Source organism: Sander lucioperca, chromosome 4 (assembly GCF_008315115.2).
Source record: "Sander lucioperca isolate FBNREF2018 chromosome 4, SLUC_FBN_1.2, whole genome shotgun sequence".
Taxonomy (NCBI): domain Eukaryota; kingdom Metazoa; phylum Chordata; class Actinopteri; order Perciformes; family Percidae; genus Sander; species Sander lucioperca.
Genome location: NC_050176.1, coordinates 2777525 through 2802421, shown reverse-complemented (window position 1 = coordinate 2802421; position 24897 = coordinate 2777525). Strand labels below are relative to the sequence as shown.

Below are 24897 nucleotides of genomic sequence, written 5' to 3'. Positions count from 1 at the left end.
GGATTTTGAGAGTGGTACACACAAATAGAACAAGGGAGCCATGCTTCGGATGTGTGGCTTACATAAGACTTTCCAAACTTCCCTAACAAAGGGCTGGCCCGTTACCTCAATGGAACACAAAACAAAAACTTTTATTCTCAAAAAGTAAGGAGATAATCTTTCCCAGATTTGGTATTATGTGTGTGGACTCAAATAGACACTCTGAGGTCAGTTTAGGGTGTGTAAGATGTAATCTTCAGCCTACACACACACACACACACACACACACACACACACACACACACACACACACACACACACACACACACACTTTCCCTCTATTTGGTGTGTATTCATCTGTCTGTCTATCTAGAATCTGTACTCCCCCACCCACTCAAACAGGTAGGTGGTGAGTTCTCGGTTTGGCCATACAGTACTGCTGTGTGGGTGCAACTCCATGTACACCTACACCACTCCTCAGAAAGGTAAAAAATGTCTCCGTCTAACATACTTCTAAAACACTTTGACACACAACTTGTGCTCAATCATTCGCTTTCCAATTTTTTACAGTCAGTTATCAGAAACACAATATTGTTTGGATAATTAAAGGAGAACTCCGGGCAATTTTTACATTAATCTTGATCGTGTGAGTACTGTCGATAGCAAAAAAAACGGGCCGAATTGGTGCTACCAACCTGGAGCTGCTGTAGCTAATGCTGAGAGCTCCCACTTAGCTAAAACGGTTTTTGGGGCATATCATAAAGAGTGCCTTTGTGCCTCTTTAACAGACACAAAATGCAATTAAAATGTCTGTGCAATATGAACAGGGCCCTTACATGACAACAAGATGCGTTTTCAACTCAGACATTGTTTAAATTCACTTACCCTGTTAGCTGCTAGCTGCCGTCTGGGATGACTGAGTGTGTTCAGCCAGGCTTGGGTAATAATCATCAAGCAGCAGTTCTGTGTGTATTTGTAGCATATATATCCATTTTGTGTGCGATCCATCTGGCGTTGGTGAATAGTAGTCTCTGCTGTGGCGAACTGTGTGTTAGTTGCCTTAGCCAGGCTAGCAGGCCAGACCGGTATCCTTCTACTTCCTCCCCACCTTCCCCGCCTGCCGCGGCCGACAACAATCCATGGGCACCCACACTGTAGTGGTTATGATCATATCAGTGACTATGTAACTACATGGAAACGGGCCAAATGATGCCTGTTTCTTGTAAAGTAACAGCGTTACAGGAGGCTTGTACAGAGGTGTGTCCCTCTTTGGCAAATATATTTTAAAGATGGAGGCGCTACATGGCTGCCGCCATTCGAGCGACTCGCTCGTATGTATTCTGAATGATTCTGAAGGGTAGATTCTACGCGTACAAGACTACTTTGATTAGTTGGTGGAAGTAATTACACATGAATGAGCACATATTTGTGAAAGAACAAAGGGTTTTTTGCTAAGAATCAACTCAAAACATTACACAATGGAACTTTAAGAGCTGATCCCCTCTTACTGGTATCAACTGAGAAATATGTATCATTCACTGATTAATTTCTCTTCAATGACCACTGACAAGCAAAGAAAACAGGCTACACCCTCCAACCGTGATGGCTGCACCTGATTGGATAAACGCTTTACTCGTGGGTGGAAACTCTCTTATTTTACCAAAATAGTTCACCAAAATGTGTTTCTAAAAACATTCAATGTGAGAAATAAGCTACGCAGTTGCTGAATCTGTCTTCATTTTAGATCGACAACGGAGGAATTCGAGAGGCGGCTAGTGGAACTGGGCGCCCCTGAATTGACGCTTGCCAGTGGACACGTAACAGAAGAAAGAGAATGTGTCACGCACTTATACATTTAAAACGTGTCAGCATCACAAAAGGCTGAATTAGAATTCCTTTTGATCTACATGTCAAGTGGAGAATCCTTAATTTTGTAGAGTGGTGGCATGAGACATTTATAATAACTAGGGCTGTCAATCGCTTTCAAAAATTTTATCTAATTAATTACATACTCTGTGATTAATTAATCGAAATTAATCACATAAATAATTAACGGTGCCTGAACCGATACTTTTTAAGAAAGTAAAAAAAGAAAAGAAAAAAAAAGGTACTAAACAACAGTTGGTGACATTAAAGAACGGCTTGTTTATTGCTAAGGCCATGTGGTCAAAATTAAATGATTTAATAATAATGTATAACAATAACAATAACTTATTTCACTAGTAAATTGCTTGTTGAATGACAAAAACAACCACCAGATGGGAAAAGGACATTTACAATAACTTCAAATGCATCACGCGTCTGTAGTTTACCAGTTTCATTGAACGCACATACCGGTGTTGAATCCTCTACAGTAAAACACAGTCAAACTTTACACCATTTAGCGTTAGCTGTCAGCATTTTAACCGTGTTTAATCCAGCTACTAGCTAGTGGTAGGCTAACGTTAGCTGCTGTTGAGTATAGTGTTAACTAGCTAGCGGTAGGCTAACGTTAGCTGCTGTCGAGTATAGTGTTAACTAGCGTCACGTGCAGCGGTGTTTGTGTTGCCTGTATCGTCTTCAGAGCATCAGAGAGAAGAGCAGACATATCAGTAGCACCAGATTTCGGTAGCCAGGGTTGGCAGGAAGAAGATTTTTACAAGTAAATGTTCCAATCAATGATCCAGGCAGCACATTCTCGTCTCCCTCCTTCATTTTACAGTCGAATGGTGGCAACGGCTCCGGGTCAAACGTCACTATGGAATAGATTAATCTGCGTTATTTTATTTTATGCGTTATTTTGACTGTCCTAATAATAACATTAATGCATTCATCTTACTGTATTTGCATGTTCCTGTGTATGTGTTAGAATAATTTACATTATCAAATGATAGACAGAGACCACTGAAGAGATATTAAAGTTCATTTTACTCGAGAACCCAACGAGGAGGCCTTCTCCGCACTAAGGAATAGTACAGACAATGACCTAATGAAAAGCTCTCTACAGCAGCTTTTGTAATACAACGTAGAATGTGATAATCATGATACAACAGTTGGTGTCGTCAGTTGTTTATCTTGTCAGAGTCTATGACGTCTCCCTTGTCTGGGAGGGCATGTATGCCCTCAGGAACACACTGTGCTCAGACAAGGACACGCAATGGCTCCAGTTATCTTGTTAAGAGTATTCAGTATAATATTATTCTATGCAAACAGTTTAATAATAACAAGACAGAAAGTATGTAAATCAAAATTTCTCTAACATTCCCTACTTTTTTAAACTTGCATCCTCAATAATACAATACTAAATTAGAATATGAATATGTGTAGAACATTGTGTAAAATTCTGCACCATTTAAGCATTTACATCAACATTTTTAATCAGATGTTGATCTCAATCGTAATCTCCGTGTTAAAGTTGTTTGTGAATCTGTAAGACATGAACAGATAAATAATACACTGCAAACAGTTTCTGTTGTTTAGGATCAAACCCATGTAAAAAACTTTTCCTTTGATCAAAATATATATGTATTTTCAGAATGTGAGTCTGTGTACCACTTAACTTCACAATACGTCAGATGTGTCAGATCAGGACGTCTCTCGCTCCCCCCCCCCTTCTTCTCTCAGTCCGTCTGCAGGATTGAGTGTCTTTTTCTTTGGTGAAACAGGTCTCGGGGTCATATGATTGACCCCTCCGAAGCCTTCTTATTTCAGCGTCATCATCAGCTCATCACAGAATGTTCATCAAGGCTTTGGGTAGGGCATGTGGTTTGCTGCTGGCTCTTTGGTTTGCACAGAACATCTCCAGATGCTGAAGTCACAACCAGACGGCTAGCACTGGTCCACCATCCCTTTCGCCCTGGGCCGAGAACCGTAGCCAGACCACAAACCTTTGTCGTGTCTAACTGTGCTTTGGTCTGAGGTGCTGTGATGGTGGTTGTTGTTGTTGTCTTCTGGTACAGTTTGTCACCGGTCCTGCAGCTTGTAGGGGGGAGTGAGATGGACCCGATCTCTGACACAACCGATACACTGTGTGGCACAAAACAGAACTCCAAGAAGCGATATTTGTTCTTTTATTAATATTCTCACTTGGCAAAACTTCTACTCATTTTAGTGAACATCAATAATTATAAAACAGCATTCTTTCCCTCATGCTGGTTTAACTCTATAAAATCCATACAAATTGTGCTGAAAAGGAAATACTGGTTTTTGGAAACTCTTTTAGGCCTCAGATTATCTTAAGGGTTGTGTTTTTGCAAATAGTGCAAGTCAATCAAAACAAAATTAAAACAAAAAAAATTCTTTAGAGTAGTTTTAAAATCAAAATGATGTGAACACTATTTATTAAACACCTTATTTATTACTACTATATCCCTCCTGTTTGAGGCATGACAAACTCATGACTCAATAAGCAGCATGTATAAATAATCTGTTTAGTGGTTTAGCCATTAATACTGTCCTGTGTTACACAGCAAAACCTGTATAAAAGCAACAAAAAATTAAATAAATAATTTCTTTAAAAGAAAAAAGAAATTGCCAAAATAAAATGTTTTCAACATCGATATCAATTAATAATTTAGTTTAAACAATTTGTGATATAGCAACTCAAAATACAAAGTCTAAAGTGCAGCTTTACTGAAAAAGAAAAGTCACTAGTCAAAATAAATGGAATCTCATCTCAACCTGTATCGGTTTCAATATTGTCTTAATTCATAAACTCAGGTGAATTACACAAAAATATGTTGTTTATTATATTTTTGAGTTTGGTTTGCAACACAAAGTAATACTAATTGCTGTCTGGAAGTTCTAAAAATCATTATAAATTAAAGTTTTTAGGATCACATTATATAATTTATAACAAAAATGTGTATTAAAATGATTGCTGAGCCTAAACTGCACATGTAAAACTCCTGTCTTTCTCTTATCTGTGTGTGTATGTGTGTGTGTGTGTGTGTGTGTGTGTGTGTGTATTATCTGGGAAGTCTCTAACCTTGGCTGTTCTCTGTAAGGAAAGAAGGATTTCTCCAGTTTTGCATGAAACACACTGCTTTTCTATTTCTGATCATTGGCATCATTGATTCAAAAAATGTTGTTACATTAGGGTTTGTCAATTCAATAAGGTTTAACAGATAGTTATAGTGGAAAAAGTATTCAAATTCTTTGCCTAGGTAAAAGTACTAATTCCAAACTGTAAAAAAAAAAAAAAATTCTGTTACCAGCAATATTCCATTAAAAATATTACCTAAGTAAGAAAAGTATCATACAAATATGTACTTAAGGTATTAAAAAGCAATATAGAAAAGTCCTCACATTTTTTGAAAACTGGAAATGATCAAAGCAGTTCTTTCAATCAACTAAGTGATTTAAGCAACTCATCATTTCAGTTGGATTTGTAACCGTATGTTTTGTTTACAAAAATCCCAATTGTAAAGTAAAATTGTAAAATCTGCCTTAAGTGGCACAAATGCTGTCTTATGTTTGCCAGTGGTGCCCCCTCCTGGAAAGATAAAGTTCCTGTCAGTGAAGCCGAACTCAGTGGTCCAGAGCTGGGGATGGCCGAGGGGCCCTTGAGTTTCAGAGTGAAGTGGAGCTCCTCCATTAAGGTGGAGGGTTCCTTGGTCATCAAAGATTTTAATAAAATGGAAATAAACAACCTTAAACTTGGACAACAGCATTTCTTTAGTCGGCCACAGAAGACGAGGAGGGTCGAGCCATTTATCAGGTAATATTAGAGATGTAGAAACATTTCATAATCCTATCACTGTAGTGTGTTTATATTAACATTTTATTAACATTTGTGTTGTGCCAGCCCCTCGACAACTGGCAAAAGCACATTCAGAGGCCATAGCTGTGTCCCTGAAATGGACCAAAGGGGACAACATGGAGGGCATTGCACATCAATTCCTTGTAACCGTCAAAAGTCAAGGGAAAAAGCAGCTAGCAGTATATACCGAGTATTGCTACAAGATGTTCTCTGATTTAAAGACACAGAGTACATTATCTCTGTCTCAAAAGTGCTCAACCATCAGTGCAGTGAGCCTGTCTCTATAACACACTGGTGGGAGCTTATATCGCCTACAGGTAACTTTTCATAATACTGTACACTTAATGTAAACATTTTATTAGATTTTTATATAGAAAATTGTTTTTATTAGAAATATATCTTATAGTGTGAAAAAAAAAAGAATATTTTTAATTACAACAAAGGGTTTTCTTGAATAAGTATAAATTATATTTATTATTATAAGAACCTAGTAGAAAGTGACATTTGGTTTTACAATGCGTATTAGGTGATCGGATCACAAGTGGACAGCGCTAAATACAAGTGTAAACCATACGACTGGTGTAAACGATCACCAAGACACATTGTGATCCGATCACTTATACCACTTGCAGAGGTGGTCCGCATTTGACCACATATCTTTTGTTGTTTAAAAGTTTATTTGTCCTGCAAGTCCCTGACAAAGACGTAACTATAGAAATAGCCTATTTTTTACCATGAGTTGGACGAGGTGTTGTGTGACTGTCCATAGTTTTGCCCTATGGAAAGAGATGTGTTGGATATCTGCAGTTGTACCAACACAACTGCTAACGTGACTAACGCGAGTGTGGACGTAATAATTGTGCGCGGGGCCCTTTGACCCTCTAGTCGAAGTGACGTAGGCAGTGATGAAATCCGAACACAGGTGGTCAACTGGAGACGCATTATAGACACAGGTGTGAACGGCGATGTGTCTCGGCTGTCCACTTGTGTTAGGATCACAAAACACATTTTAAAACCATGTGTAAACACGGCCTTAAAGGTGTAAGCCAGGGATTTAATATTAAACTTCCATGGAGTCAAGCTTCAAAAATACTGGATTCTACCAGTAATGAATCTAGAGTAATGAGATGACGGGGCCCTCAGGACAAACACCCTAAAGGGCCCCCTCTTACCTACCGGAACACACCCTCCTCCTCACCCCTGCAGTGGGTTTTGGTATTTCAAAAGTTTACGCTAAAAGTCTGTCGTCGGCTGAAACTATTGTGATTATGCTGGAGTGTAGGGTCAATGTGTAACTGTATTAGGAAATGAGCTAGCAGCTCTGCGAGAAAGCTCCTCAGAGTCACAGAAAACATGATATTGTATTCCACATTATACGATTTGACAGGTGGAGTAGTATCTCCATAATGAGTGATTTGATCTTCATGAGTAGCCTACTTTTGTGTGGAGTGGCCATTTAACTAATAGATAAAGAGCAAAATGTAACATTGTGTACATTCATTGGCCTATCTGTATGCTGTATCTGTGTGCCTGTATGGCACTGTGCCAGTGTGCTGTCCGCTCCTGCGGCCCAACTATGACACAAGAGAAATCACAATGATGCTGTGGTCCATGAGCGAAATTGTTCGAACCTTCAGACCCTCCACCCAGGCATTGAGAAAGCTAAGTTTGAAGAAAGAATCATGCTCTCTGATATTCCCCTGGTTTTGTTCGTCAGGCTGGGGAGGATGATCTCATCCAAGTCTCAGATGCTGACCAAACTGCTCAGTAACACTAAGGAGTACCATGACATATTTTATCATCGTAAAATTGTGAGTGGTGATGTCCCCAGGTGGATTTCAGATGGGCTAGTTGAAATCACATGGTACCTCCCGTGTGGGAACAGGAACACAGACAAATTCACTCAAAAGGGAGACATCAGAACCTTTGACAAGCAATTCTCATTCCTATGCCAGACATCTGCAGACCTTCCTCCACAGCGCTGTGGAGGAGGGTCTGATTAGTCCACACGGCATTCAGGGATGGGAGAAAAACATGCTCTGGTTTACTGGCATTTCTGTAAACCAATCAAAATCATCCAACTGCTAAGCGCTGGACGGTGCAACAGTGCCTCTGCAAAATAGCCTCAGGAAGGAACTTGTTTTGGTGGAAAATGTGCTCGTTCAAAAGTTGTTTTAGTCGTGCAACAGAAAACTCAGATTGGACAGATAGTGTAGCTAGCTGTCTGGATGTACCATGCAGAGTTCTGAGGAGCAGTTAACCATAGTCCTCAGAAATCTACCAGAGTTTAAAACACAAAGAAAGCGGAAGGTGACGGATATCCGGCCGAAATCAGGGGCATCTGGCAGAACCTCTGGCGGCACCTGAACAATGCCGGAAATGAAACACTGTCGATATAGACTAACTACAGTGAGACTGTGCATGCTTTGAAAAAGAGATAGGGGACTTCAAAAAGGGCCAAGAAAAAGGAGATCTGATGTATTTTATCAGCTGTGTAGATTGATTCTGGAACGCTGATGATGCAGGAAATTGATGTAAACACAGAGAAGTGGACGAAGAATCAATTCATAAGAGCAGTTTTTAATTTGATCAACACGATGGAATCAAATTATTTTTGAAACAAATAAATAAAGAAGGGAGAGCTATCTGGTCAGTGAAAACTTTATTGTCACTCTTTATTGTCTTTATTGTTTTTATATTTACAATGCATTTTTAAAAGATCTGACTCGTTGAACCCTGTCCAAATAAAACATTGAATATGTATATACAGTATGATTGCATTAAATAAATATGCACTTTGATAAAGTCTGTCGATAAAAATCCACCTGAATAGGGAAACAGAACATAATGTGCACAGATATGTCGCAGACACCAAACATCATCCTGTTAAGTGTTAGCAAATCTGTATCAAAAAGATGTTTGATTCTGAAAATTTCTTAGTATCTGCAAGAATTTTATTTGACTGCATTGGTTGAATTATATCAAATGTGCTGAACAGAATGTAATGCAAAAGTAATTGCTATGACTTTACATGGTAGTTTGCACAATAAAGGTGTATGTATAATCTCCTTTCACTTTTGCTATCTACACTACAATTACACAACACAACACAGTCATAGCATTCAAATTCAAGTTTGAATTGAAGATTTTAGATTTGGCATTAGTGAAATCGTGATAATAAATCCTCATATTAATGTTACACGCAACTTCAGATTCAAGTCAGGTAATGTAGTAAACTGCATATTTAAAGGGTCATTTCACACAAATTACTTGGGGAAAAAAAAATCTCGGAAATCTTAACGGGGCAATTGATCACGTGGAATAGGGTTCATTCTAAACCTAACTCCTAATTTTAACTTGATGTTCATCTCCGGTCTGAGGCCGATGTGATACATCTCGATGCATTGCCAACGATCCGATACATTAAAGATACATATGCACCAAATACCAATGCGATACGATCCAGCCCTACTGCAATGCAGTGGGATTCAACATGATTCAATACAACACAATGCGATTCAATGCGATATGATGCAATATGATGCAATGCAAAAAAATATAATGCTATGTAATTCAATATGATACAGAGAGTTTGATTTTATTTTTTTGTTTCTTCCTGCCGGCAGCCTTCATAGCGCTTTGACCAGTTGGCAGAAATACTACTATACACTTCCATTGAAGGCGTATTAAAAGCATATTTGGTCTATAAAGAACAAATTTGATGACTTTGAAATTATGATATACAAACAGAAATTCTTTTCATATATCAATCAATCAGAATCCTCTTTACTGTTACTTGAGTTTGTTTCTCAAATGGTCATTTTGACTTCTACTTGAGTATTATACAGGGTATCTCACTTTGTCTCAGTCTCATGCATTGCGAAAAGTGGACCTTCTCACAGTTGTCCTTCTAATAAGGGATTTTATCAGGATGGGAACATCGATGACATCCAAAATATCACTGTGAGCAGAGCAGCACAGCGTCTCACTCTCTGCGCTTTCGCTTTAGCTGTGAGTTACTATAGTCATTGGAATCGGCGTCGCCAGGTCATTTTTTTAATGTAAGCTTATGTGAAGCTCCACAACGTGATGTGTGGATGTGTGATAGTCTTAGTAACAAAACAAAATAAATGCAGGTATGTGTCTGTTTGTGTGTGTGTGTGTGTGTGTGTGTGTGTGGAGGTCTGACACTCAGCGCTGAGTGACACAAGGGAAGAGTAGAGGAGAAATGGCAGAGTGTACAGGTAAAGGGAAGCTGGCGGTGATTTTTAGGAATTAGTTGGAACATGTAGCCCTTGCCGGTCCCTGTTAATCTCTAATGTGACGCGGCCGGACACACATCGGCCCCAGCGCAGTTGGCCACAGCAGCGGAGATGAAACAGCTCGCCCGAGACAGTGAAACAGTTTAGAGAAAATAATAAAAGGCACAGGCTTTAATAACTAATAATAATATAAATAAATCAGATTTAACCGATGCAAAGACGTTAGAAACGATGCATCGCAAGTCCATCCCAAATTCTATCCGATGCACACTTTTTTTATTTATTTATTTATTTTTTTTAAATCTGTGCACTCGCATCGTGCACTTTTATGCCCGCACAGCAATGCTAATCAGTGCATCTTCCAATCCCAAATATATACCGCTAGTAATATATTTCTCAGTTCGAATATATTCTAATTTAAATTATTTCCAAAGAGAAGCTTTGTTTAAACCATCTCCCTGCTGAGTCATGAGTCTATAATCTCTCATTACATGTTAAATACATATTACATTTCATACAACAGTAACACATTGAAGGGATTCTCTTATACTTGAGAGATGATGGAAGTAACTGAAAACTGAAAAACTACAGACACCAATAAGTCTGTGTACATCAAGATTAGAAGAATTACAAGAACATTAACAGTGTGCAGCCTGGTCCATGTTCTGTTTGTTAATAGAGTCAGCGAGACATCATTCGCACAAACTCTGTAGAAAGAAAAGATGTTGTTATTGTTGGTTAAGGAAAAAGTACAGTATCACCTTTAACTGTATTCGTCCTTCCACCATCTTCTTTTCATTCTCTCTTTAACCTGAACACCTATGAACTAAATTTTCTATTGAGCCCTACTACCACCTGAAAACAGTTTCAGGTGATCTTTGCAGACACTTTCCCTTGTTTCTTTTCTTTTCTTTTTCCCCTCAGTTCCCTTAGCTAAAGTATTAATCCCTCACCTTCAAAGTCCACCTGTCCGTCCCCGTTGAGGTCAATGTCTCGCAGGATCTCGTCTATCTCGCGGTGGTTTAGCTGCTCCCCCATTAGCTTCTTCATGGCTTCCCTCAGCTCCCCAAGGCTGATCTGGCCATCGCCATCAGAGTCAAACTGGGAAACATGTTGGATGGGGTAGAAATATAAATAAATATTTTTTTTGAAAGCATATAAAAAGAAATGCATTAGAAGTGAAAGTTGGTTAAAATGGGTGATTCAGGGGACCTCAGAGACAAAATGGTGGTCTATTTGGACATAAGCATGGACTGTATAAAAAAAGTGGACATAGCTTCTGGGTCTGAAAAGTGAAGCCAATGTGCCTTAAACCTGCATTTTGTGTGTTCATTTTGTAATAGGGCCATACTCTTACTGTAAGGTAATGCTTTTGTGCCTGGCTAACTTGTGAATGCATTTTTTGAAATCAAATTAACTAAAAGCTAAAACTGCAATGCAAATAGATATTTTCCTACGTGGAGGTTGCAAGCAACAGAACTGCTGAGCCGGGCCAGCGAGGCAAGGAAAGGCTGGTCAGGCAGTTAGCCCATTTTTACAAACTACTTGTTACAAAACGATCAGTTGTAGTCTTTACCTCTGTCCAGGCCAATGTGTGATGTCCACTTCTTTTATACAGTCTATGGTTCTAAGTTAACAATTATATTGCAGACCTCTTTGAAGGCGTCCCTCAGCTCCTTGACTCCAATCATGTCTGCAGTCTCAGCGAGCATTTTGGGACCCATCAGTTCCACAAAGTCCTCAAAGTCCACTTTGCCGCCACCTAAAGGGTACGCACAAACACATTGTTAAGTGATCTTTTTGTGTCTTTAACAAGCAAACAATTTGATAACCAGATTGATCAGTTAGTGTCCAAAGTGATATGTGACACTTTTTTCTAATGCACAGTGTTTATAGGAAGTAATAGTTTTAATGCTACACAAAGTCTAAAGGGCCCTGCATTATGGGCATACAGGGTGAACTCCTTCTGTTTTGTGCATCCTCTCTCTATGTGAATTGTGTGCTGATGTTTGCATGCAGGACTCACAGATCTGCTGGCTGAGTTCTATCAGTTCCATCTCTGTCGGCATGTATCCCATAGTCCTCATGCACTCGCCCAGGTCCTTACAGCTGATGAAGCCATCCTTGTCTTTGTCAAACTCCCTGAATGCCTCACGCAGCTCTGCAGGGAACATGCGTGTGAGGAAGAGTGACTGAGTTAGAGAAAGATAGACATATTGCACGTGTATACTCTCTTGTGTTAAAGCCTTCTAGAATTTTGACTTGATTGTCGCAGCTTTCAAATTAATCTGATGGTTAAGTTTTTGTAGGAAAATGAGACAATCCTGGTGATAATGGTATTAGCTATGTCCCAATTCAGGGGCTGCAATCAAAACGTTAACTACAGCACCGAAATAGAGCCAGAAGTTGTTCTTTGTATTTTACCATTTGGTCAAGTGTCTCAAAGAGAGAGGGAGAAAAATAATAAACCCTGATGTAGCCTACATATGAACATCTCTTGTCTCTGAGACCCAGAGCTCCAGTCAGCTCGCAGCAGGGTCTTTGAGCATGACTGGCCGGCCACATATCTTGAATGCCAAAATGAATGCTGGGAATCCTGGTGCTGCGAAGGATACAACAGTTGGGTCCTCCGAATTCTGTAAAAGGAGGCCGCATTTGTGGACTGCACAATTGGTCTACGAATGTAGCCTCCGAAGGCTGCAGCCCCTGAATTGGGACATAGACATTGTCTCTCTGAGTGTGTGTGTGTGCTTTCTTTTTAAAAAGTTCTTGAGTCTGACAGTATTATAGGAGTGCAATGCTAAAATCGCTGGACTGCATTATTACCAAATAGGAAAAATAAACACATGCCAATATGGTTTTACATAACCTGGCGTACCAAATCTGTTCTTATGAATGGCTTATAATGTTGCTAAACAATGTATTACCTTCACTAAAAGCCACTATAAGACCTTACTTAAGAAACAATGCTTCTTTGATTGTTTTTTAAGTCATATAGGCTACATAAGTTAACATTTCATAAGCAACGTTACTTACATAACGTAAGTTATGTAAGTTACATAACTAATGTAGTTATTTTGACCCAAACCAGGATCTTTTTATAAACTTAACCAAGTAGTTTTGTTGACAGGACTACCCAGCATGTTAAAAAATGACGCCAAAAGGGATAACCAGAGCGTTAAAAAGTGACTCCAAAGGGCCTGACCAAGTGAGTGAGAATGTGTTGTTATAACGTGCCTTATTTGAATGTGGTACCCTGATTTGTTTTGGTCACTGTTGATTCTCCAAAGTTAAGTGTTTTTAAGCAGTCAATGTAATTTCTTCAGTTCATCTATTATTTTTAGCTTCTACATTTACAAATATCTACAAATTGCAAATTTTGGTAGTCATTTCTTCCACAGTGAAATCACAAATTACGTTCCTGGGAATGTAGAGTGTGAGAGTGTGAACCAGACCTGAGGAATAATATTAAATTGTGAATAATAATATTTCCCTTTGAATAATAATCCTTCACTTTGATCTTCCACAGTTCACGTAAAAATAATTACACATTGCCGACATTCAATTGGACAGAATATCAGGAAAGTCTTAAGTCTAAATTCCGCTCTCAATTTGTAATTTTTTTTTTACCGTCAAACTGAAAGGTTTTGAGGTTTGAAAGGAAGGCAGTTCAGGGAGAAGACCGGGGAACAACTCAGGGAGTAAGGATTTGGATTAAGCTTTTGACATCTCTGTACCTTCCATTTCCTCTGGTCGTAGATCTCTGTCCTGCGTCGGTGTGGATAGAAGACAGAACACATACAGAGAAAATGGACAGCCAGTCAGGTTAAACACACACTTTCAATCTCATTCTGTGAGTCTTGTTCCGTTTCCCACTCACACACATTCACAGTGACAAAACATGCAGGAAACATTTTAGTGCTTTGGCTTCTATTGGTTCCTTTGCTCCTGTGACATTTTTGTTCCATGTTAATCGCCTGAGCAGAGATTCTATTGCTGGATTATTTGGGTTTTGATCTGACTGACCCTAATAACCTTTTTAGTTGATCTGCTACACAAGCTTGTGTCCAATCTGATTGGACTGGCAGAGAAGCTTTGAAAGTCTGCTGTGCATATGCTCCAAAAAAAAATCATCATAAAAAAAACTCTCTCCCTTTCCAAAAAAACAGGAATGAGGCACACTAGTCTATATGCATGCACACATGCAAGCTGATGAAATGGTTTGTATGTTGAAAGAATTCTGAGTAACCCAAAGAAACCCACCCCAGTTGATAATGTATAGCCTAAAATGTCTTAAAAATGAGTTTCAACTGTAAATCCCTAACACTTTTAGCTACAGGCACACAACTAAAAACTGTTTAGAGTGTGTTTGGCTTCAGCGTGCGGTGGCATGAGGTGATGCCAGGAGAAATTTGTTCTCGACATGCTGTGACATCAGCAGCAGGAATAATACAGGCCTGGATTAGAGGATTCAGGGGAGAGAGAACAGTGGCAGGGAGATTACAGCTGTAAATTGTATTACAAATCACAAAGGCTTATTGCTTTTTCATTTCTCTATCTGCCGCTGATTTGTTTCATCTGCATCTGGATCTGTATCTGCATCTGTGTTACCGCCAGGTCTTGATTAACGTACATTTACACACCACAAGGCTGCAGCAAACACACCACGTACCATTTTGTATTTTTTTGCTTAAAAGTTCAAACACAGAGGTAGGGAAGCAAATATGTTCCTTGTTGTTCCCGTTTTGTTATTTTTCTGTTTTCATTCCCAAACTACTAGTACCACTGGTTGCTTTAGAAAACGAAAGCGGCCCAGCATCAACTAAAGTTTTCGAAGAAAAGACATGTTGGCACCGCAATTTCCTTTAGGAAGGATTCCAGTAATTCTATTATTTAGCAACAATTAGATGCCACCAACACCAAAGGAAAAAGGATATAAATGCAAACTAGACGCATTGCATACTGCGCTCCTATATGGCTTATTTTCAGTTTGCCATTTGAGAGAACAAAGGGGATTATGGGATTAATAACCAGTAAAGGATATCAGTCTCACCCTATCGATCTCATAATCTGTGTAGTCTGTCGAGGAATTTCATCTCTTTCCTCAAACCATATCTGTAAGATAAGAAAGTTCCCAACTGTGGTGGTGGCTCACTGAATTGATGTGAGAACGTTCTAACACTGATCATTCAACAACAACTAGAGACTAAAGCCATACAGCTTTGACATAAAGGTCAGTATGCTAATGGCCGGTAGTCGCCATAATTTTGTAGGATATCATACGAATAGTTGTGCATGCGTTTTAGTATGATATCATATGAAACCCTTCATCAGAATGCCTTGAATATTGCTCACAGGGAAAATGTTGTTAACATGCTGTTCAGTTGAAGTGGTAAACATACCTGCTGGTTAGAAAGCCCTAATGTTTTCTATGATCATCATCTTAGTTTAGCACGTTAGCATGCTAACATGTACTAATTAGCACTAAACACGAAGTCCAGCTGCGGCTGATCATTGTTCATTTATATATTTGATCATGAATTAAAATATATTGGACAAGTATTTACTCTCCTTTTAGCTCAGTTTTTGGTGTCCAGTAACTCCTGAGTTAAACATCTGGCTAGCTGATAAATGTTTTACTGTGTTCACCAGCTAGATGCCCAGTGGCGCAAAAAGTGGGTATGCGCTATATGCGGCGCATAGGGGCGCAGCACCATGGGGACACCAAAGCGATGGTAAAAAAAAAAAAAAAAGAGGAGGGGCGCTCCCTACTATGGCCACGCCAAGACCCAGGCTATTGAAGGGCGGGTCTTGGTGTGGCCATAGTAGGATTCGTAATATTGTTTTGTTATTTTTATTGCGAGCGGGGGTGCCGTGACCGCTGAGCGAGCAGGTACAGTAGTGAGTTGTCGTCTATAGAAAAAGATGGATAAAGCAAAAAAGCTGTCGGGGGCTAAAAATGGAGAAAGAAAGAGGGAAAAGGAGATAGCATGTGTGAAAGGCAACAGGTAGAATTTAAAGTTGGACGTCTGTGCTTGGAAGCTTGCAAATATTCATGTTAACAGACTAGCTAGCGTTTCTTAACACTGGGAATGTAGCAGCCAAATGGGGATTTACGGCTAGCTTAGAATATGCAAAACCAAGGTAGTTGAGCTGACAACAAAACTGGAAAATATAAAGTACCATGTACAATAAATGACATGAATCTGGAAAACATAACTAATGTAACTCTGGTTTACCATGGAATCATTAATAGATTTTGTTTTACCATTAGCTGTCAGACAGGCTAGGCCTATAGTTACATCTGTTGGGTGACATGGAAGCTGTAATTACAGGGTCACATCTCTCTCTCTCTCTCTCTCTTTAAAGGTCTGTGCTAAGTGGCTCTCCATATTTGTACTTCAAAATCCAAAATGTGAATGTAATTTCAACTGCAGCACAACCTTACTGCATAATATTTGTCTTATCTGATGCTAGGATCACTAGGCTGATTTAAGAATTTAATTTAGGCTGATATATTTAACAGTGAGTTAATTTCATTCAGGTGTGAGGATGGTGGATCAGGGAAGACAGGGGAAGGCAACAGGTAGGGCTAACATTAGGTGGAAGTGTAGGGGGAGGCACTTGATACCAACAGATTAATTTCTTAATATTATTAATATGGAACAACTAATATGGAAAATCATTACATAATGTTTGTTAGTAGAGAAAAACACAGGCAAGGAGTGAATGAGACAGACATGAGGTCGACGATGGCATCACGTAGAGATGAGACCAGTGATGACATCAGGTAGAGATGAGACCAGTGATGACATCAGGTAGGAGTTCTATTAGACCACACAAAACTAAACATCCAGTATGGTTTGAAGTTCTGTTGACCAACCTATTCACTGTGTCCTTTTTGGGCAAAAAAATAGTGCAGATAGAGATGGAAAATATAACAATTAGCCTATGTCTGACAGCGGGAACGTAGTAAACAAACCAGAGCACAAATTTAAACATCCGCAACGCATATGCTCAAATGCCATCAATGATGATTTATTTATTGTAATGAGAATACAGTACGAGAGAAAAAAGTGGACTACAATAATGTGGTTGCCACGGGGGCAACCAGGGGTGATGATTAGGTTGCCACTTGTCACAATTTGGTTGCCAAGGGCAACCGTTAATGTCGAGCCCGTATTTATATGTAATATATTAATTACCATATAATTATTTATAATTTTGGTAGGCCTACAGTGGCTGATATACTTTAAAATAAACCTTTATTATTTAAGGCCCATACATGATGATGTCCAGCACACTTATTTGTTTATTTATTTGTTTTTTTGCGGGGGGGATGGGGGGGCACCAAAATTGTTGCTGCATACCCCTCTGACACTGGGTAGTTGCGCCCCTGTAAATGCCGGCCTTACACCAAATGACTTTTCAAGCGATTCCACTGTCAGAGACAAATTTCCAATATCGGAATGAAATCCTGAGAGTCTTGCTAGAGTTGGGGCGCGCTCCCGTCTTCAATTGTTTGGTGTAAGGTGGTCATACAACTTAGTCCGAGTCAGTCTTTTTCCCTTCTTGACGTTCCAACAAAATAAAACGGGTTTGATATTATCGTAACTTTAAGTCTCGGTAGTGAAGTTAAATCATGTGAAAATTGTCAACAACCAATGGGTGCACTCCCCCCAGCACCAAAGAGAAAGCAGCAAACCGGTTAGAACCAGTGTTGTTTATGGTTGTAATGACGCTGCACTAAGCTAAACCCTAAAGAGGAAAAAGCAGATTTCCAACCCTTCTGAAGCGCGTCATCCAATAGAATCTAGTTGCAGTCTTGCACATTGTGACCCTGCAAGATCCCCAGTCTTATCATATCTTATCAAAACTCTAAGGGCCCTATCTTGCACCCGGCGCAGCACGGCGCAAAGCCCAACGCAAGTGTCTTTGCTAGTTTAAGACCGATGCAGTTGTCAATTTCCCGTCCAGCGCCCGCGTCATTTAAATAGCAAATGCACCTGTGCCCATCTGTGCGCCCTGGTCTTACAGGGAGGTGTGTTCAGGTGCATTCTTGGCGTATTGCTATCTTGAGTAGGGTTGGGTATCGTTTGGGTTTTTTCCGATACCGGTGCGATACTTTTAAAACGGTGCCGGTGCCTAAACGGTGCCTGAATCGGTACCTGAACTGAAATATATATATATTTATAGTGTGTATAATATAAAATATAAAAAAGGAGCACAAAATGACAGTTGGCACATTAAAGAACGGCTTGTTTATTGCTAAGGCCATATGGTCAAAATTAAATGATTGATTAATAATGTAATAAAAATAACTTAGAATGACTTATTTCACCAGTAAATTGCTGGTAAACGACAAAAACAAGCACCAGATGGGAAAAGGGTATTTTATAATAACTTTGAATGCACCACAAGCCTGGCGAGTTTCAAGTAAACGCACCGTCAGTTGGCAGCTGCAGTCAGACTGTTACGTCCCGGTGTTGGAATCCTCTACAAGGAAATACAGTCAGACTTTACACCGCTTAACGTAAGCTGTCAGCATTTTAATCATTGTGTTTAATCCAGCTACTAGCTAACGGTAACATAGCGTCCCGTGCAGCGATGCTTCTGAAAAAAAAAAGTCAGGCACTGAAATGAGGCAGCAAAATTTTCGTTCTTATTCGGTCTCGTTACTACTGTTTATGTCGGAACTGGTGCCCTATTGGCACCGCATTTTGGTGCCTAACCCTAATCTTGAGGCAGCGGAAAGTGATCGCACCAACAAAAACCTGGTCTAAAGTCAGTAACACAGCATTTCATTGTTATTTTAACGCCTGCTTCACCTAGTGGAGTTTTGGTGGCATAGTGCTCGTGCCATATATGATCTGCTCGCGCGCTTTCACTTCACGCACAAGCAGATGAGTTTCTTCTCCTGGAAATCTTTCCTTCCAGCTTAGCAAATCTGCCAGCATAATAGCAATGCGCCAAGGTACAAACGCGCCTGGCTTTTAAAGGGAATGGGAGATGACATTCTGATTGGTTTATTGCATGTTATGCCCAAAACACACCTATGAATTAATTAAGTACAGCCCTTTTGAACCATGCACCTGGCACACGGACCCTTTTTTCTGCCGTTAAACTAGCAAAAGTGGATTTGGACACACCCTAAACACACCTGTGCCAGGCGCTTCACGCCGTGCGCTTAAATTGTTAAAATAAGGCCCTGACTCTAAAAACTCAGTGGCATTATGACTGATTGTCTTTAGATGTGAGATGGTTGTCTTTAGATGTGAGATGGTGTCAGACTTTAGTCTTTTCAGAGTCTTCTAGTGTAGCCTGTCTGCCATTTAGGTTTATCAAAGCGGTGGACTGAACCGAAACAAACCAAAACAGTCAAGTTGCAGGCTGTAAAACCAAAACGAGTTAAAAGATGCTAAAATGCTCAATAGAGTTGAGGGGAACTATGGAGTTGTACATTCATCTCTACAGTAGGACATTAACTCTCCTAGGCCGTAGACAGAAATAGTGTCAGTGGCCCAAGTTCATAAGAATGCTTTCAACTTTTGCCAATGGAATTACATTTATCCGTTATCCAAAAACACACCGAGGTCAACTACAAAATGCAGTAAAAGAATATAGTATATGTAAATGACATTAAATACATGATAAATGATATCTAGCCCCTATGATCTCTCAGTATATTTACATTTCTCCTCTACACTCAGCCCAAGGTCTTCCAATAGCGCAGGAGCCTATAGCTGGATAAAGCACCTGTGATCAGTGAATACGCCACCATCCTAATGACTTTTTTCAATTAGTGCTTCTAGCTGCACAGTCAGGAAATGACTCTGTCATTGATCTCTGCCATATCCCCATCTCTCCATAAGGCATTCATCTGAAATAAGAGGCCAGCATGATATCTCCAGCACTGTGAGAAAGTGAATTTATGATCTAAATTACAATTGGTTACTCTGACATTAAAGTACAATCTGTTATATTACCCATTCTCTTACAGACTCATACAAATAGGATGTACAGTAAGTGAAAGAGATCTTTTCTAACAATTCTTTCTTTCTTTACAGTTGTTTTGTGCCAATGTCATCATCATTTAACAAATGTATTTGTAAAAATAATTTCTGGTTGAAAAAAGTTATAACAACTATAACACTGAACCCCTTTGATTATATAGGATTATTTCAAATAGTTTTTTTTCACCCAAAATAAATCATATTCTGCAACAAAGGTCTTCTAGCACAATCACATAAACTCTTATGAAATGTGGTGATATGGTGGTGTGTATAGGGATTGAAGGGGGTTGACACTCACAGGGAGACATTCTCATTGGTGGAGATGGGATGGAAGGCTGTGACGATGTCACACTGGACTCATGGATAACTTTCCCTTGTACAGTGATGGCACTGTGAAAATGGATGGATGATGAGATTTATGAGGGATTTTGGCTATGATATAATTCTGTACTGTGTATGTATGTGTGTGTGTGTGTGTGTGTGTGTGTGTGTGTGTGTGTGTGTGTGTGTGTGTGTGTAGTGTCATACATACAAGCTGGCTCTGTGCGAAGCTCTGTCTGAGAAAGATACAAGCAGGCCCCACTAAGTGGTGCAGCATGTTGCAGTTCTTAACCAGAGCGCACAGGGGCTCATCAAAGTCCCGCTCGCTCCCTCCTTCATCCTCGTCATCCGTGTCTACCTCACCTGCACCTCCCAGGCCCCCCAGCATGGCGGCAGCCAATGGGGCGCTGCTTTGTCCAATGGGCGACTCCCCCTTAGAGGAGGTGAACCAACCGAATTAGGACCCAGATCAAATTACGACTTCAATTCCACTGACTGCAATGCAACTGGCTAATTCACTCATACATTCTTGCACTGTTTTGACAGTGATAAGTCAATTAAAAAAAAAGATGTATTTGTTTATTAGAAACAAAATCTACCAAAGCCTTATCTTACATATCTTAATCAGTTCAAACTGACTTTGATAAATCTATTTCTCTCAGCTGAAAGGAATTTAATGAATCCTTACCTTCTTCCTTTTACTGTTCTTTTTAGAAGCTTTGTTTATGTTTCCCATCTCCCTGGCCGTTTCTTCCCGTCTTACCCTCCTCCTGTCCCCACACTTCTCCCTTGTTTCTCTTCCTCTTCCTCTCTGCTCAATTGTCACATAACAGTCCAAAATCCATACTCAATCCAGTGCATTCCATGGGGCAACGTCTTTCACACCCAGTGAGGCGAAGGCACCACTACTACTGAAAACGAGTGAGGATCCCTGGCAGTGCACGTGCTGCAATCCGAAATCCTATTGGTCAAGTGAGAGGCAAGGTAGGCATATGAAATCACTATCAATCCCATAGGTTGTTGGAAGCTGTAATGATGAGCTTTGAGACGTGTAGTGTAATATTATGGAATAGCAGCAGGGTGCTGGAGACCGACGGGGTAGGGTGGGGTGGGGTGCTGGTGGGGTGGGGTGGGAGAGCCGGGTCATATCTGGGCTAAACATCCTGCTGCTGCCAGATTCGGGCTCTGATTACATGACTCGACCATTTTCTCTCTCCCTTTATATCTCTCTCTGCCTCTCTCTCTCTCACTCACATGAACACACACTTTTTTGCCCCCATATATCTGTCACCCTCTTTCGCCACCAGTGATCCCTTGAATTTGGACCAACTTAATCTAATCCATCCCGCCTACCTTACTCTCTCTGCCTCTCCCAAAACGTTGTGCTTATGGTCTCAAAATGACTAGTCTGGCAGAACTCAGTGTTTTTAGTACGTGTGTGTGTGTGTGTGTGTGTGTGTGTGTGTGAGGGGGTGGGGGGGAGAGAGAGAGAGAAAGAGAGAGAGAGAGAGAGAGAGAGAGAAGGAGGAGGAGAGGGTAGATTAATGGATAAAGAGCTGACTGCCTGTTTAATCCCTGGTATTTCAGATTAGAGGGAAAGAGTTATGTTGACAGGATATTGGAGTATGGGCTTGAAGTGGGAGAAATAGAAGAATATATAAATATTACTTTAAAGTACAAAAACAGGGGGAACAGTGTAACTGGAAGTGGAAAGAAAGGAATATGTGAACTTAAGAAAGTATTTAGAGAGGGGGAGCATAAATACAGTGAATGTAAAAAAAAGACTAGAATTGGTATTTAAAAAAATAAAATCACATTTTATTCATTAGTCTTACTCTTTAAAGGGTAACTACCATTTTTTCAACCCTATTTTTCTATGCTTTTGTGTAAGGGACTGATGGGAACAACAATCTTTGACATTGGTCCAGTATTAAGCAGGATGGCAGTGGCGAAACTTAGATTGTAGCTTGTTTCGCCTCTGCCAACCGCAGCGATCTTGCTTAATACCAAGGGGGTAAGCGAGCGTCCACAAAGCGTAGCTCCTGCTCCTATGGCGTCATTTTGATGCTAATAAGCACTCACCCGCCGCATTCCATTGACTGCCATTTATTTTGACGCCACTTTGACAGCGAATAACTTTACATCTGAAGCGTTTAAAGACTTTATTTGTCCATTGTTTATTTCTAAAGAAACACGAGAATGTATAAAAGGCTCCATTATCTCACGTTATGGCTCCGTAGTAGACGTTTTTGTAAAAATAGGCTAACGATTGTGTCATAACCACGTGACTTTCTGTCGCATAGTAGAGGAATTACCGTATAGTACAGGAGAAGCTCGCAGGCAGTTTTGACTTACATTAGCTGTTTAAGTTTAATTACTAATGTTAACTAGCATTTTAGTTAGCAATAATTAGCCTGTGCCTATGTTATCTCCTTACATATACCTACACTCTCCGTCTCTGCAAGACTGGGAATGATTGAGATTTCTCTTGGCACAGCTACCAGAAGACTTCCAACTTTCAGACATGTTGCTCACGTCACATCTACGTCGGCAAGCTCAGTTTGCAGCTGTGCAGTAATGCTCAGCCCTCACCGGAAAAGTGCTTCTAATAGACTTCACTGGTCTCAGTCCAGAGCAACGGGATCTGTTGGTCCATTTCTTTAACTGTCTATGCTTAATACTGGACCAATGTCAAAGATTGTTGTTCCCATCAGTCACTTAGACACAAAAACATAGGAAAATAGGGTCCAGGTTGAAAAAAACGGTAGTTACCCTTTCATTACATTTTCTGAATGAATCATGTCCCTACATTATGGCCTGGTGCCATTCTTTTCTGGTGGAAAATACTAAATTTCTTTCATTTTACGTAATTCATTTTATATTTGTGCTAATTTTTAATTAGGCTGTTACATTTAGTTTGAATATCTGAACCATTTACTGTCACACATTTTTGACTCGATCCCAACCAAACTCAATTACATTTTCTAAGTATTAAAAAAAGATTGTATTCAATCATTCAACTGTTTAGTTATATGTCCTGTTAATATTATCTTCCATATGGTCTGGTCAGGTATGTAATTATGGTAGAGAATCCTAAATTCCTTTAATTCAAATTTAATACATTCAGGTTTTTGTTTGAATAACTATTAAGTTTCCATAACAAACCAACATGTGGATTGTTATCTTTTACCTAGGTACTAGGTACTTAAAGCTAGACTTTTTTCCATGTAAAACCTTTTTTTTATTATTATTGGTCAGCTGCATTGCGATCACTGCTAGGATTATGTTATACACTTTCAAATAAATCAAAATTACAGTAAGGAACATGCTTTAATACATGGGATCTCATGAACTGTATCTTGTACTGTAACTGTATCATACTTCCCTCTAACACACACTGTGATGCTGGTCATGTGATGCTGTGTGTGTGCCAGAGATTAGCGCAGTATGTGTAAGGCCAACGCTGAGTGCCTAGAAGCCCAAATCCTCCGTGGTCAATTTAGAAGAACTAACACATTTTCTGTCTCTCTATTTCTCCAAATCTTTCTACAGGACCTCTCGTCTGTTTCCTGAGTTTCACCCCTTTATATTTTTCTCTGTTACTACAGTATACCTCCATTTCTTTAAAACACTGCAGCCTCATTTTCATGAAATGCATATATCCTTGTGTGTCTCATTAAACCTTTAGAACATTGTGAACTGAACCCTGCTTCGTGTCACTTTGTTCTCAAAGCTCGCCACTGCTTTCAGAATCAACTCACGCAGGTCAAGCCAGCACACATAATACAGACCTTTTTAATTCATTGGGTACTTTTGCAGGATATAAACATTTATCCATGAGCAGCTTTTGGATACTTTACACCAGGGGTCTTCAATATTTTTTAAACCAAGGACCCCATGACTGAAAGAGAGACGGAGCAGGGACCCCCTACTACTAAAATTGTATAAAATGAAGTTGCATATTAATCTGGGCCTACAATAACTTGTAGGGTGGCCTAAAGCCTTTACATACCTCTTTAGTGCATAGAATACTAAGCTATGAAAATAATAATTGTCGGCAGGATTTTATAAATCATCGTTTAATGTTGCACATACATGTGGCACAGTGAATCCTCAGGTTGAACTGTATCTGTGGATAGCTAGCTTAGTGACTACCTTATATAGGCCAGTAAGCCTATCATCAGGGGAGATTTATATTGCTAATAATATGTTAGATTCATGTTAAGACATTTTCATTTCAAAAAACGTTCAAAAATTAATAATTTGGAGGCCCACCTGCAGTGAATCTAAAGACCCCCTAGGGGTCCCGGACCCCCTGTTGAATATCTCTGCTTTACACTGTCAGTGTATCACCAGAAGAGTGCAGCAAAGCTTTGCTTGGTGCTTAACTTGTGCTCAGCTGTAATATGTATGCACCACCGCCAGATGTCAGCCTCTTGCCTTGCTGTCAAAAAAATTTTGTTACAGAAACATTTGTGTTACTGCTTGAATTGGAACAGAAAATTAATTAATTCAGCAGTTGCATGACATGTGTCTTGGATATATTTATATTCATACGTGTATCTAGTAGGGGTGACCCCGA

At 39.7% G+C, this 24897-nt stretch overlaps 1 protein-coding gene across 3 annotated transcripts in view; it reads right to left on the bottom strand.

The window, feature by feature from the left end:
• Window positions 1-10371: 10371 nt before the first annotated feature.
• cabp2a (calcium binding protein 2a) overlaps window positions 10372-24897 on the bottom strand; it is a 31994-nt gene continuing 17468 nt past the window's right edge. The window contains exons 1-7 of one of the 3 annotated variants that reach the window (XM_031284541.2): window positions 21004-21432; window positions 20527-20748; window positions 13719-13749; window positions 12008-12142; window positions 11634-11743; window positions 10935-11082; window positions 10372-10688 (exon numbers count right to left, since the gene is read on the bottom strand). In XM_031284541.2, the coding sequence (XP_031140401.1) occupies window positions 10663-10688; window positions 10935-11082; window positions 11634-11743; window positions 12008-12142; window positions 13719-13749; window positions 20527-20748; window positions 21004-21051 (720 nt within the window). In that variant the 5' untranslated portion in view covers window positions 21052-21432 and the 3' untranslated portion in view covers window positions 10372-10662. Of the gene's footprint in view, window positions 10689-10934; window positions 11083-11633; window positions 11744-12007; window positions 12143-13718; window positions 13750-20526; window positions 20749-21003; window positions 21433-24897 lie in introns of those variants that run through there. The other 2 variants (XM_031284543.2, XM_031284542.2) reach the window with 2 other exon arrangements.